At 41.4% G+C, this 12,962-nt stretch overlaps 1 protein-coding gene across 1 annotated transcript in view; it reads right to left on the bottom strand.

Moving 5' to 3' along the window:
• The window catches only part of LOC108001631 (protein snail), a 33,357-nt gene extending 21,037 nt beyond the window's left edge, over nt 1-12,320 (bottom strand). The window contains exons 1-2 of the mRNA XM_017062708.3: nt 10,939-12,320; nt 66-705 (exon numbers count right to left, since the gene is read on the bottom strand). Coding sequence (XP_016918197.1) covers nt 66-705; nt 10,939-11,257 — 959 coding nt within the window. The 5' untranslated portion in view covers nt 11,258-12,320. The remainder of the gene's footprint in view (nt 1-65; nt 706-10,938) is intronic.
• Nucleotides 12,321-12,962: the final 642 nt, after the last annotated feature.

The following is a 12,962-nucleotide window of genomic DNA, read 5'->3' as shown; positions in this document are numbered from 1 at the left end:
GTATATATTCAATAGAACAACCTGTACAATCGTATTTCTTTCTGTGTTAATAGAGAATTGCTCACCCATCTCTCCCGCCAGTGCAGCTGTTCGCATTCGTCTCCGCGGTGGCCGGCGATTGGGGCTGAGGCGTTTGCTCCTGTTGCCGCAGCTGGTTGGTCTGCGAGCTGGGCACCGGCACGAGCACGGACACGGGGATGGGCTGAGCGGTCGGCGGCGGCTGTAGCTGTGCAGCCTGCAGCTGGCCGTTCGCCGGCGCTGTCTGCGGCGGCGGAGGCGGCGGCGGCGGCGGCGACAAAGTGTGAATGAAGACAGAGTGGGTGGGCGCAGCCGGTGACGCGCTCAGGTCGAGGATCGCCTGCGCGGCGGACAGGTCCTCCTCGGCCGACGTGCGGATCTCGGACGTCGGCTGGAGGCTGTAGGGCCGGTATATGTCCTTCTTCTTGGGGGGCAACGAGAGCGCCGTCCCCGTGCTGGTGAAACACATCGAGAGGCTTTTCCTCGGGGGCAGGCTCAACGACGTGGCCGACGGGGTCGTCGTTGGGGCTGGGTGCGGTTGGTGCAGGCTGGACCCGGTCACCACTGCAGCCAGCTCCTGGGGGGGCGGAGGGGACGGTACCACGGGTCGGGCCAGCTCCGCGGCCGAGCGTAGCGTCGCGTACTTCGGCGGCTCCTCGTGGTTGATCCACGACTCGTGCGTGTAACCTGCACACGGGTTTGATTTTTCGGGAAAGTGATCAATATGTAGATATAACAGTGGAGAGTGATGAGATAAAGTGGAGATTTGATGCGCAATGCGTTTGAAATTCTCCCGCCTCTAATCTCGTGTCATCTTTTCCGAGTTGTAAATGTTCCGTATCGCGGAATTTCGACAACGGATATCACTTCAATATTGGTTTTATCGGAGGACGAACCTCGCATTACCATTTTTCCTCTAACGATATTTAAAGTAAAGTTAATATTTGTAAGGCGTGTTAAAATGTGCAAATATTAAAACTGCAAATGTTATTCCACATATATATATATATTCCAATATTCGTTTTACTTTGTTATGTATCGAGTTTATGCAGAATATCGATACATTTGGATGCGATTAATTGCAAGCGATTTAACGTCAATTCGTATTAAACGTATTTTAATTTTGTCAAAACTCAAAATTACGAGACGTTTAATTTAAAAAAATTGTTTATTTAAATTGTCATCCTCGTATCGGGGCTGCTCAAGATCGATGTAACCGCGGGAAAGGAGGAATTTTGTTCCTCTACACGTTCCCTGCTTCAAAGAGGATTATCGTAATGCAAATTATCTATGGCGGATTATCGATCGAAATTATCAATTTCGGCGTGTTGGTACAGTTAACGAATTGGCTCAGTCACTGTCGGGGCTAGAATTAACACGGAATATTAAGTAATGAGGGATACACGCTCAATCAAACTTAATGGGGGATTCGGAGCTGATTAGGGCCTGCTAATGAATAATGCAAATTGAAGGTTTCGCGTCTCGAAATTCATGCGATCGAAACTCGTATTCGTTGCCCGGGGGATGGAGGGGGCGGGTTCAATGAACTGCTTTCACCCTTTCTGGCCAAATTAAATCACCGGTTCGAAAACAATTCCAAAGATAAAATATAAAAATATATAAATAATCGATCCTGTATCATAGGAATAGAGGCAGTGCACGAATAAAAGGCTAGCATTCCTCCCCACTTGCGAGTTTTCCATTCACCAGAAAATTCACGTTCCCCTCGATTCCCGTCGTGGCGGACGATTATTGGAAACGGTTCGCCCAAAATTAAACGCTTTCCGTATCGAACAGGATCGCGCCTCGTGGACGATCGACGGAGTTATATACAATATATATATATATAACCGCGAAATGACAGCCTTTAATTATCCCCGTGAAGGATTTTCTCGGGTGGAACGAGAGGAAAATTAAAGGGCACCGATAACGCAACCGTCCCTTCCCTTCCCCCTTTCTTTCTCCCCCGTTCTTTTTTTTCTTCTTCTTCTTTTTCCCTCCCACCGGCTGTATCGGTGCCAGCCGGCTCGCAACGCCCCGTGGCACCCCCGCCATGAATATTTGAATTCGTGAATCACACGGAACCGGTGCGCCCGTTTCATTTCCTGTTGCTGGCACGCGTCAGCTGGTCGTAGCGTGTGCGATTGTTAACGAGAAAACGACGAAAATGAAGGAGGAGGGTGGGTGAGGCGCTATTGTGCAGCATGGGATATCTGTTGCATACAAGGGTGGACAGGGCCCCCTTTGGCAACACGTGGATTCGTATCTTTTACTTGTTGTCGATTAAAATTTTCAAGTATCGGACTTTTTATATATTTGTTTATAATTTTCTTTCCTTTTTTCTTTTCATTAGCTTTTCTCTCGTTGGTGAATTTGAATGAATGAAATTTTCGATGCCTTGTTTAGGTTGTTTCGATAGATAACAAAATTTCTAACCTTTGTTAAACTTTTCTTTCCGTACGATGACTATCCTATAATGAGGATCTTAACGCCTACAAAAAAAAAAAAGGTTTTTTCGTTATTGAAAAATGTGACGAGTGGGAAAAGGAGGGAGAGGAATTATCGGTAAACAGGTATTAATATATTTATTATAACGATTTACCTAGTCCATGGTGTGAGCTGAAATCGACTCGATATGAATGTTACTGTCAACAATTATCTTCCCCGACCTTCGATGAGAATCTTCGTATCGAAAATATTCAGGAAATAACAGCTAAGATTGTATGTAATTTCTATTTAAGAAATATTATTTTCTTACATCGATCGAAGAACGACCAACAACTACTTTTAAATCGACTAGAAAATGTCTGTTGAACGAATAACCTAATTTACCTTTAATTATCTTCAATTAACAAACAAAATTTCGCATATCATGCCGATGTAAACGTCACGAATTAATCCTTTGCACGATTGAACTATTATTAGCAAAATTTTCCATGTTACGAATGTTATAAAAGTTACCCAATTGTTATTATTAATATTCTCCGATGTAACGACAAAAAAATTTATTAATAAAGTAATCTAGGTTATTCTAACGAATTTCACAAATTGCGTACCAGCTTAAAACTATTTCTCCAACAAAAATCAATAATCCCACAATTTATCATTTGTCACTTTTCCAGTATTATTACTTAATAAAACAGCTAATAAAGTCACGATACTGTCAAATAATAAAAGTTTAAAACAAATTTTCAAGCTTCAATTCCACCAACCAATTTCTCAATGTAATATAATTTATAACCTAATTGCTATATTTACATCTTTATTATTATCCTTACGCTCTTATATAAATTATACATTACACAGATGTATACCTACGCGTGCTTATAATCTATCACTTTTTCAATTAGTTGATAAAAAAGAAACCAGTAAATTACAATGTACAAGAGGATTTAGAAGAGAGGAAAAAAAAAAAAAAAAAGAAAAGTTTTAAACCACAATCCTTCCCTCTATAAACCGTCAATTAATAGCCACTTCACTAGCCTATCACGTAAAGCTCATTGTTTAGAAACAGTTCGACTCTAGTTCCCTTTTTAAAGATGCTTTACAAAAAAAAAAGTTTCATGCGGCAAAACGGTTAAACGTTCGGTCCTTCCTTTTATTGCCGATGTCCACGCGACAGGACACGCGACAGTTAGCCTTCGATGCTTCGTTGGACCTTCCATTGGACATTGGATCGATACGCCTGCTGCGACAATGTAACGCGACATTCGCATTGTTGCGAACGAGACTCCCGAACATTCGAGCGGAGAAATTATCGTTAACCACTCCATGCTACATGCTAAGGGACAATTGGCAACACTGAGCAACGTCGTTGGTTATATTGGCAATTATGAATCGATGATTAGATTAATTGAGAATCGTGTGTAAATGTCGTGAGTAGGGTTATTCGGATGATAAGTAATAATTATTTACAAATAAATGAAAGAACGTTTATTGAATAATTCTGTTTAAATAAGGTTATTTTCATTCAAGATGATGGAGTTTGTATATTCTTCACGATCGATTAATTAATTGTATAAAATGGATAAATAAAAAGAAATAATTTTTCAGGATCCATATATAGTTGCAAGTTGGTATAATTTTAGATTCTCTAGTTATTGCTATTTACAATAGCGTTTGAATACGTGATCGGTGGGTTTCCAATTGATTTATGTTATCAGATCTCGAAGTTCGTGAGAATATATATAAAGCGAGCGTACAATGTTAGTTTTCAGTAATTGAAGTAATATAAAATTTAACACGAATATAGCCATGTTAGATAGTCATATAGTTATATGAATCTCGATAATTTAACAAAGATAATCTCTATAACAATATAATGAAAAATATAAAGAGAATATTATATTATAAAGAGAATAACTGTTCAGCTTCGTTTTGATGAAACATCTAGACATTATTATGATTATTTGGAAAAATAAAAAATAATATTATTTTAAAATGTAATAATTTTTCATCTAAAGAAACAAGTCGAAATCTATTTTTTTATAATTAACAAAAATAGATAGTTGAAAATATATATCAATGTTTGAATTATTTTTACGAATAATTGTGTACGATACGTTAATGTTATTAACTCTATGTCGATTAAGAAAAGAATTTTATGGGAAAAATGTTTTTATAAAAATTGTTTGGTACAACAAAATGTTTAATATTAATTCGATAAAAATTATATGATTCCATTTAGAGAAAATTAAAGTTGACTTTCACATGACTTCTACATGCGTCAAACTATAGAAAAACTACTAATACTGCATAATATATCATCTTATACCAAACAATTTTTATAAGCTTTCCACGACTTTTGTATAATTTTTTCATAAGATTCTTTTCTTAAAAGATTTTTCATTAAATTTAGATAAAACGGACATATTAAAAGAGGAGAATAATCTTACGTATCTTCATACTTGCAGTTAACTGCAAGTATATGATTGAAAACATTGCATGCATTCTTTTCCAAGGAATCATCTCTTTTTTTCTTCTTACTCATTTTATTTTTTTTTCTTGTTACATCTTTCTCTTTGACGTCGTTGTGAAAAAGATACAAAAATTCTTGTTATTTTTCCGGTAAATACGTTTATCGACTCGGTTCCACCCACTCGATTCCAATCGACGAAACGTGTTCGTTGATTGTTCAATGTAAATTCGTTTCTAGTTGTACAACTAGCCGTGTTGTACAATTGGATTGGAAATGTTTTCGGTGATTTGTGTTTCAGAGTAGTTTCGTTAACAATATATATTGGAAATAAGGTTGATTTTTTCTTTTTTAATATTCGTTCGTGGAACGAAAATTCGTTTTTGATTACAAATTTTGATAAATAAATAAGCAAAGTTTAAATAAAAATTTATTCTTCGAATATTACAAATACTGCGTCTTGTGCTCTTTTGCATGCTTTATACTTTTATACATTCAAATTTTCCATAAACAATCCATTCGCATTAAATATCTGACGATGTAATATTTGTAATAATAAAAATCAAAATTAGCTAAATTGTTCTGAATCAACGAGAGCAATAATCGAACTTTGAGTCAACTCGATCGATATCTTATATCGATTGAAACGGCAAAGTATCTGGAAAATTTTCACTTGGGTTGGATTCGAGCAAGATCTTCGATAAACAGGGATTAGTTTATTCCGCAAATTCAACAAATCGCGGAAAGTGTTGACCCCGTTCCAATGTCTAAAGTCGCGCTCGAGCGGCAATCTTTAAACCGATAATCCGGATGGTACGCGCGTACTCAGCGGATTTTCAAAATCGATTCCTATCTCTCCAAGTCTCGAAATCTCGAATCGCGTGAAACGGGTAAACTTCTCTATTTCCAATTCTCATTCTAGAGTTTAATTAATTGGCGTCGTTAACTGGAATCACAAAGTTAAAAAGCAAAAAGTTAATAAAGAGAAACGATGTGTTTTGTTTTTCGAGGAAACGGAATAATTAAAAGGAAATAATAATAAAATAATATTGGAGAGATTATTCAAAAAGCAACATGTATAATTTATGTTTTTTTATATTTTCGATAAAATTAAGAAAAAGGGAGTATAAAAGAAGATTAAAAATTTAAATTAAACCAAAAGTGTTACGTTCGGAATAATTCATTGATACGATTAATGAAATTATCCGTTTAAATTAATCGTGAAACTTTGGTTAAAAATAGTAACTCTATCAACGCGAACACGTGTTACATTTTTAAATTCGACTTTCTGATACGGCCGTGTTATACCTTGATAAAATATTCATGGCGATTTGCAGCACTTGAATATAAACGTGGCTAATAAGAGCGAAAATTTTCCCCGAAGAATGAACTTGAAAAATTCGTTCGAAAATTTTGATACTTGCATAATTGCAATTTTCGATATTAACGATACATTTTTAAAATATCACAAATAATTTAATTCGTTTAAACTTCTCACACGTTCGACAATCTATCTCAAAAATAATTAACCCTTTAAAATATCCAAGTCGATCAATTGTTGTAAATTATGCTTGCAAATGATGAATAAATAAAAATAAATAATTCAACGTGTCATCTTTAAATCCATAGAACTAGCTTCTACCGAAATTATCCCGAGAAAAATCTTCGAAACGAAAACACTCGTTTTCAAAGAATTTCTCTTCGATTCTCTTCGATTCTCGGACGACAACAAATCCACGTCCAGATGGAAAAATTCGGTGGCGATCGGGATAACACGGAGCCAACCTCGTCGCCCCGATTCCGCAAAGGAGAGGACGAGTAAAGAGGAGCACTTTGACGAATCGCGGAATGTCTAATTCCTTGGTTGAGTCGACATTAGAGGGGGACGGACGTGACAGCAATAAATCAGAAAACCGTGGCCGGCGATCGATCAACCGGCGCGCATCTATTATTGGCTGAAATAAAAGGAAGTCAACGTACACACACACAAACACACACACATATATAATATATACGTACATACACGTACAAAAAAGGGGATGAGAAAGAGAGAGGGAGGGAGAGAGGAGAGCGAGCCGTGTCTGGAAGTGCATTTCATCAACGGCCTAGGGAGAGACAGAGAGCAGTAAGTGGATGAGGGTGGAGGGTGGAGAGCGGTGGGGTGAAGTGGAGAGCAGCGGGGCGAGAGGGGTGGGTGAGAATCAATAATGTCGAATGAACGCTCTGCACGCTCTCACGAGTCTGTTGATTCTAGCCTTTCAAAGGGCGACGTAAGGTCCTTTTTTCCTATTGTTATTCGCCTATCCGATCGTTTCGAGCCAACGCGTTATACTGTCGATAACAGTCTTACTCTTAGGGGGCAAGCTCTTGTCTGATGTTAAATAGTTCACGATAGGATATCGAGAGAGTCTTGCAGCAGGAGAAACAGGAGGGAGGCAGTTCTGCAGTAACAGTTTGACTTTATTATCAGATGGAAAAGGAGATTTATCGAGTAAATATTTATTTGTTTTTATTTCGGTTTTCGAAAGTTAACCTTCCCTTCGATTAATTTTCTATCTTTAATGTTTCTCCAAGTTGCGACGAAAATATCAAGGTATTAACGATTAACGGTAGCTCATCGATCTTGTTTCTTGTTTTATTAATCAAAAATATTGATTTCTTGGCCAGATGCTAAGGGAGAGGGAGGGATTTGCAATTTCATCCAAGTTTAGAAAACGCAATCCCGCTTTAATTTTTCAAAAACAATTCACGAATTTTTTGTATATATACAAAATTATTGAAATTATCGTGTGATACTCCCTTTGAACAACGCTTGGTTGATCATTCGAGAATCCAGAGAGAAGGAAGGCTCGCGTCTCGATTCGAGCATCTGCAACGAAAAACGCGATGCGAGGCGCGTTTGCGCAACACGAGAACCCGCAGTGGGTGTCGAGCGAGCGCGACTGTGATAATGAAGCTGGCAATTAGCGTATCCGCCAACGCGGATTCGGACCGCCTGATGACTCTGGAAAATCTGGCCGCGCTCACGCTTTCGAAAAATTTGAAGGTAGATTTTTTTTTCTCTCTCTTTTTTTTTTTTTACCTATTTCTAAAGATAAATTCGTTCCATAGATATACCGTTAGTTGCCATTTGTATATAAGCATCGCGTGTAAAATTTGTATACGATAAAATTTATTCGATTCGATTCGTTTACGTATCTTACGTAACCACGAGATACCCATCCTATCTAATTTCGTAACATTATTGATTATTGTTCGATTATTATTATTGAGCTACTATTTATTTCTTCGTGTCTTGTCCGTCGAAGAGACGATATCCTTCTTTTATCTTAATTAATTGACGCCAATATTGTATTTATTATTGGAATATTATTATTCATGATTTTCTGATACATATCTTTCGTTGGTAAATTCATTATCGTCGATCAGTCAATGACAGCTTTTTATTCAAAAATCTCTATATTCTAAAAATGATGTTCTTACTGTTTGCAATGTTTAAGTCATATTCTACAAGGATATCAGAGTGAAAAAATCGATGTTTGTAACGAAAAAAAGATTATCGAGAAGAACGTTTTGGAAAATCGTTGCACAGCGATAAATTTGTGTTCTAATTCTGTTTTTTAATAATTCCTTATCATGTATGGAAAGAGGACGAAGAGAGAGAAAGAGAGAGAGAAAAAGTTATTACAAAGGGCGAAATACAATTCAGAAAAAAAAAAAAAGATTGAAAAACACTGGAGAAACTTACTCGACCTCTATTCATTCCGAAACGAAATTTTAGTTAACGACCTACTGAACTTTTGCCAATTAAAATCCATTTATAATGTGAACTTTTATTATTCGAGAATGAGAAATCGTGGAAATTTCTATCGATAAGATTTTATTTAAATCCCTTTCCCGATCTTGAAACATATAAAAAGTTTTCATTTTCTCGCGAAAAGGTTTGGGGTTAATTAAATTTGATAAAAGAGAAAATTATCGAATCGAATTACAACGATCAATTGTCCAAAGTTACACGAATATTTTTAAATAAACAAAGGAAGTATTTTCTAAAAGGATTACCATCAATGTTTCAAGGTTATTTCGCAAAATAATCCACATTTAATAATTTAATAAACCAATTATATGCTTCTGCTTTATTTAAGATGAGTAGATTTTCAATGACGTGGTCAATTAAAACAGTACGCAAATAGGTGGGAAACTGGAAATCGTCCGATGGAGGCGTGAAAAGGAGCCCTTACAATCAGGCATTACGTGACCGCGAAGAAAATGTAGCTCGTTTATTCGTGTGTTATGAAGTCATAGCAAAAGGAAGCCGTTTAATCGATGCCACGTCGTTCTTACATATTTTCGACCTGAATTCTGATCTTGCAAGGTCGCGTATAATTTCCACTTTGTATGAAATCGAAAGGTTACGAATAAATTAAACTCGACAAATTTTCGAACGAACAAATAATATCATAGATCTCTCTCTTTAATTCCGAATACTCAAAGCATACGTTAACACACTTTTTAACCGTAACACGTTTGAAGATTTAAACGTAACAAGAGGACGTGTTATGCATATTTCGCGATAAGAACGTTGAACGATGGTCGCTTTACTTTTCATAAATTCCACGGTTGAAACACGGCGTGGCGGTGCTCGAGGTAGCGGTGGTGGTGGTAGTGGTGGGCACACGTGTTACATAACAGTTCGCGCCATGTTAAAGACCCGGCCGTTAGAATCGATAACGGAATTCAATTAACAGCTGTGTGAATTTTTTCGCGACGAGGTGATCAACGTAAGCGGTCGTTAAAAACAAAAGATGTGGTCACGTAACGATAAATGTAAATATATATATTTACCATCGTATGAATCGAACAACTTTCCCTATAAATAAACGAAGGAAGCGAGAGATGTTCAAGACCTTGATAGACACACGATTTTTACATACTCGATGTGAGTCAACTTGTGGAATGCATTCAACATGTACCATTCCATTCGTTTCGTTCAAGTTTAACCTTTCTTCTGTACTACTGTTTTCCCGAAATCGCTATCCTGAAAAAGATCGCTTCGAAACAGTTTGGCAGAAAACATTTCTGAATAACGGTGTTCGAGAGCAAGCAATATTTTTTTCCGGAACACCATTTTCGAGTCATTTTCTCAGAACGGGTAAATAAAGATAAATAACAAAATAAGAGCCTCGTCCCTGAATTACGCAAAGAGGCTCTTCCAAGGGAAATCGGAACGCAGTAGAAATCCTCGTGTCCCCGTTTGTTATAACGCGAGAGATCAGGCGGAGGCACGAGAGAAAAAGCACGGTTCCAAAAAAAAAAAAGAAAACCCCGCCAGACGCTTTGTTCGTAAAAGGAACGTGACCCAAATGGGGACGAGAGGGAGAAAGAGGAATCATTTCCTCCCTTTTGCTTCGATCCACCCAAAGATCCGCAGTAGAATCAACGATCGGCCTGGCGGGTGTGTCGCTGAAACGCGTGTATTTGTGTGTGTATACATATATATATATACATATATACAGAGTATATACATAATGTATACACATGTGCACACGTGTGCGTGCGACGCATGGCCAGAATCCATCGTGCACGATCGCTAAACGAGGAAAATCATTAAATGGAGGAGAGGGAGAAGAGGAGGGGGAGAGGTTGTCCAAACGATATATTTCTCTGACAGTCGAGTCCCATGGGGAGAGCTGCCTCGTGTTCTCGTCGCAGTTCGTACAAGTACCGCAATTTCTCTATAGCACATTACCGATCGGCCAATCGGCGGGTGTGTCACCCCCGTGGCTCGACGCATGGCCAGACTCCAGGATACACGATCTCTCTCGCGGGGGTAAGAAAGTCTCTCTCTCTCTCTCTGCGTCCGTGATGATACGAGATTAGAATCCATGGGAAGGCGTGCAAATGTAGGGCGTGGCATGTAAATAATAGCGCGCGGAACACGTGGAATTTTTCATCAGGCGAATTTTGGACGAATCGTCGAAGGGGGACGATAAGCGTTTACTCACCATGATAATAGAGAGCACCGGAGGCGTTGAGTGGCGGTGGGCTAGGCGCGGTGGCACCAGCGGTGGGACTGTGGGGGCCCCAGCAAGTCTGCTGATGATCGACCTGCCTGCTGTCCGTGTCCCCGACCACGTCGATCTCCTCGTCCTCGACGGGCTCGTGCCTGTGCTGCCTCTTCTCCAACGACGCGGCAGTCTGCTGCATGCCATGGCTCTCCTGCAGAATGCTCGAAGGATCGCTCTCCTCCTCCTCCTGCGGATCGTCCACGCGATCCGGCCACGGGTAGGCCTTCCACTTCTTGGCCATGAGGCAGCGCGGCATGTTGGCGCGGTGGTTGTTGCCCGTTGCAGCAGCCGTTGCTTCACCAGACCGTGGCGATCACGAATACGACGTAATCTCCCTGCCGCGAGAAACCTCCGACGTTGTTACACCACTGTTATTACCGGCACCCTCACCAAAACCGCGCACCAAACGCACCACCGTACCGAGGACGACCGACGATCCCGTGGTGGACGTCGACGCCTAGCCCGCCGCCACCGGCACCTGTATCGCGTTCCTCGTTACACCAGCCGTCGACAACGGCGATGCGGTCGTCGATGTTGCGACGCCGTCGCCTCCGTCGCCGCCTTCCGTCACTCAGCGCCTTCCGTATCTGTAACCTGTCGTTAACCTCTCCCCGGATGATCGGGGTGTCCGTCGTCGTGGACGGTGCCCGCTGCCGCTTCCTCTTCGTCCTTCCTTGCTCACGTTGGGGCGTGATCTGCAGCCTCGTCATCGGCACGGCGAGGGCAGCTCCTTCGTAGGATGCACCGCCACCATGCCAGCCTGCTCGCACGAGAACCCTCCTCCACTTTCCCGGCCCTCGCCCCTTTTCAAACTAAACAACTCCCGTTTCTTCTACTACTCGCTAGATCGACTACTGTATTACTGTACCGCCTAATATTCCTTCCTCCTCGTCACTTCTTCCTCCTCCAACGTGCTCTCTCGAACACCTTCCTTATCCACTGGCCCTCGCCTCGTTCCTCCAGCCTCGTGCCTCTCTTCGACGTTCGCTCGCGTATATATACATGCACGTACGTACGTCTCTATGTCGCGCGCGCGTGTGTGTGTGTGTGTATATATGTATACGTATATGTATATTCGTTCAGCCCTTCCTCGGTGCACTTGCTTCTCTCACACGACGACTGCTATCAACTTTTTAGCTGGCTGGTTAAACCGAGTGGACCGACTGACTGACTGACTGACTGACTGACCATCCGTCCGTCCGTCCGTCCGTCCGTCCGTCCGATACTCTATCGGTCGCTCCCTGTCGCGGCTCTCGCCAGTGACAGGGGGTGCCCTCGAATACGATCACAACGACGGGGTGCGACTGTTTAGTCGGTGGCGCTGCCGCTTATCCCCTACCCCTCCCTTACTTTCCCTCCTCCTCGTGCACGCTTTCCACCACCTCGTTCCTCCCTACACTAGCAGCTTGGAACCCCCGTCGCCCCTCCGTTGCGGCTCCCCTCGAGTCAGCAGCGCGGGGCGGCGCTGCCGTCGCCGCCGCTGCTGCTGACGGTTTATGCTGAAGCAAGGGATGGCTGCGCAACCCCTCGAGGGTGCTAGTTCTCGATTTCTGCAGGCCTTTTGATTGTGTGCGCGCGCCCCTCCGTGCGCCATTGGCGTAGGCAACGATCTCCTCCGCTCGAATTCCGTCTGCGTTTCACGGGAGGGAATTGGATCGCGATCGGGGAACGGGTCGTTTTGAAGGAGGAGGAAGATTGGAGGGGCGAAGATTGCGAGTTGACTCCGCGAGAGAGTTGGGATTCGGGGGACGATTTTTCTCGAGCCCCCGTTGGGCTGCGTCATTGCGACGAACGAGGGTGCACCGTGTCTCCTTCTTTCTCCTTCCTCCTTTTCCGTGCACGCTTTGTGCAAACTCGGATTTACGAGACAGTCTGCCGGATATTCGTATATATTACAACGGCAATATTGGTCCGTCCCGAATTGTGCATGCTAATCCGGATTCGAAACATCCGACCGAACC

The sequence above is a fragment of the Apis cerana genome, linkage group LG1, assembly GCF_029169275.1.
Source record: "Apis cerana isolate GH-2021 linkage group LG1, AcerK_1.0, whole genome shotgun sequence".
NCBI classification, from domain to species: domain Eukaryota; kingdom Metazoa; phylum Arthropoda; class Insecta; order Hymenoptera; family Apidae; genus Apis; species Apis cerana.
This window is presented reverse-complemented; position numbering and strand designations above follow the sequence as displayed.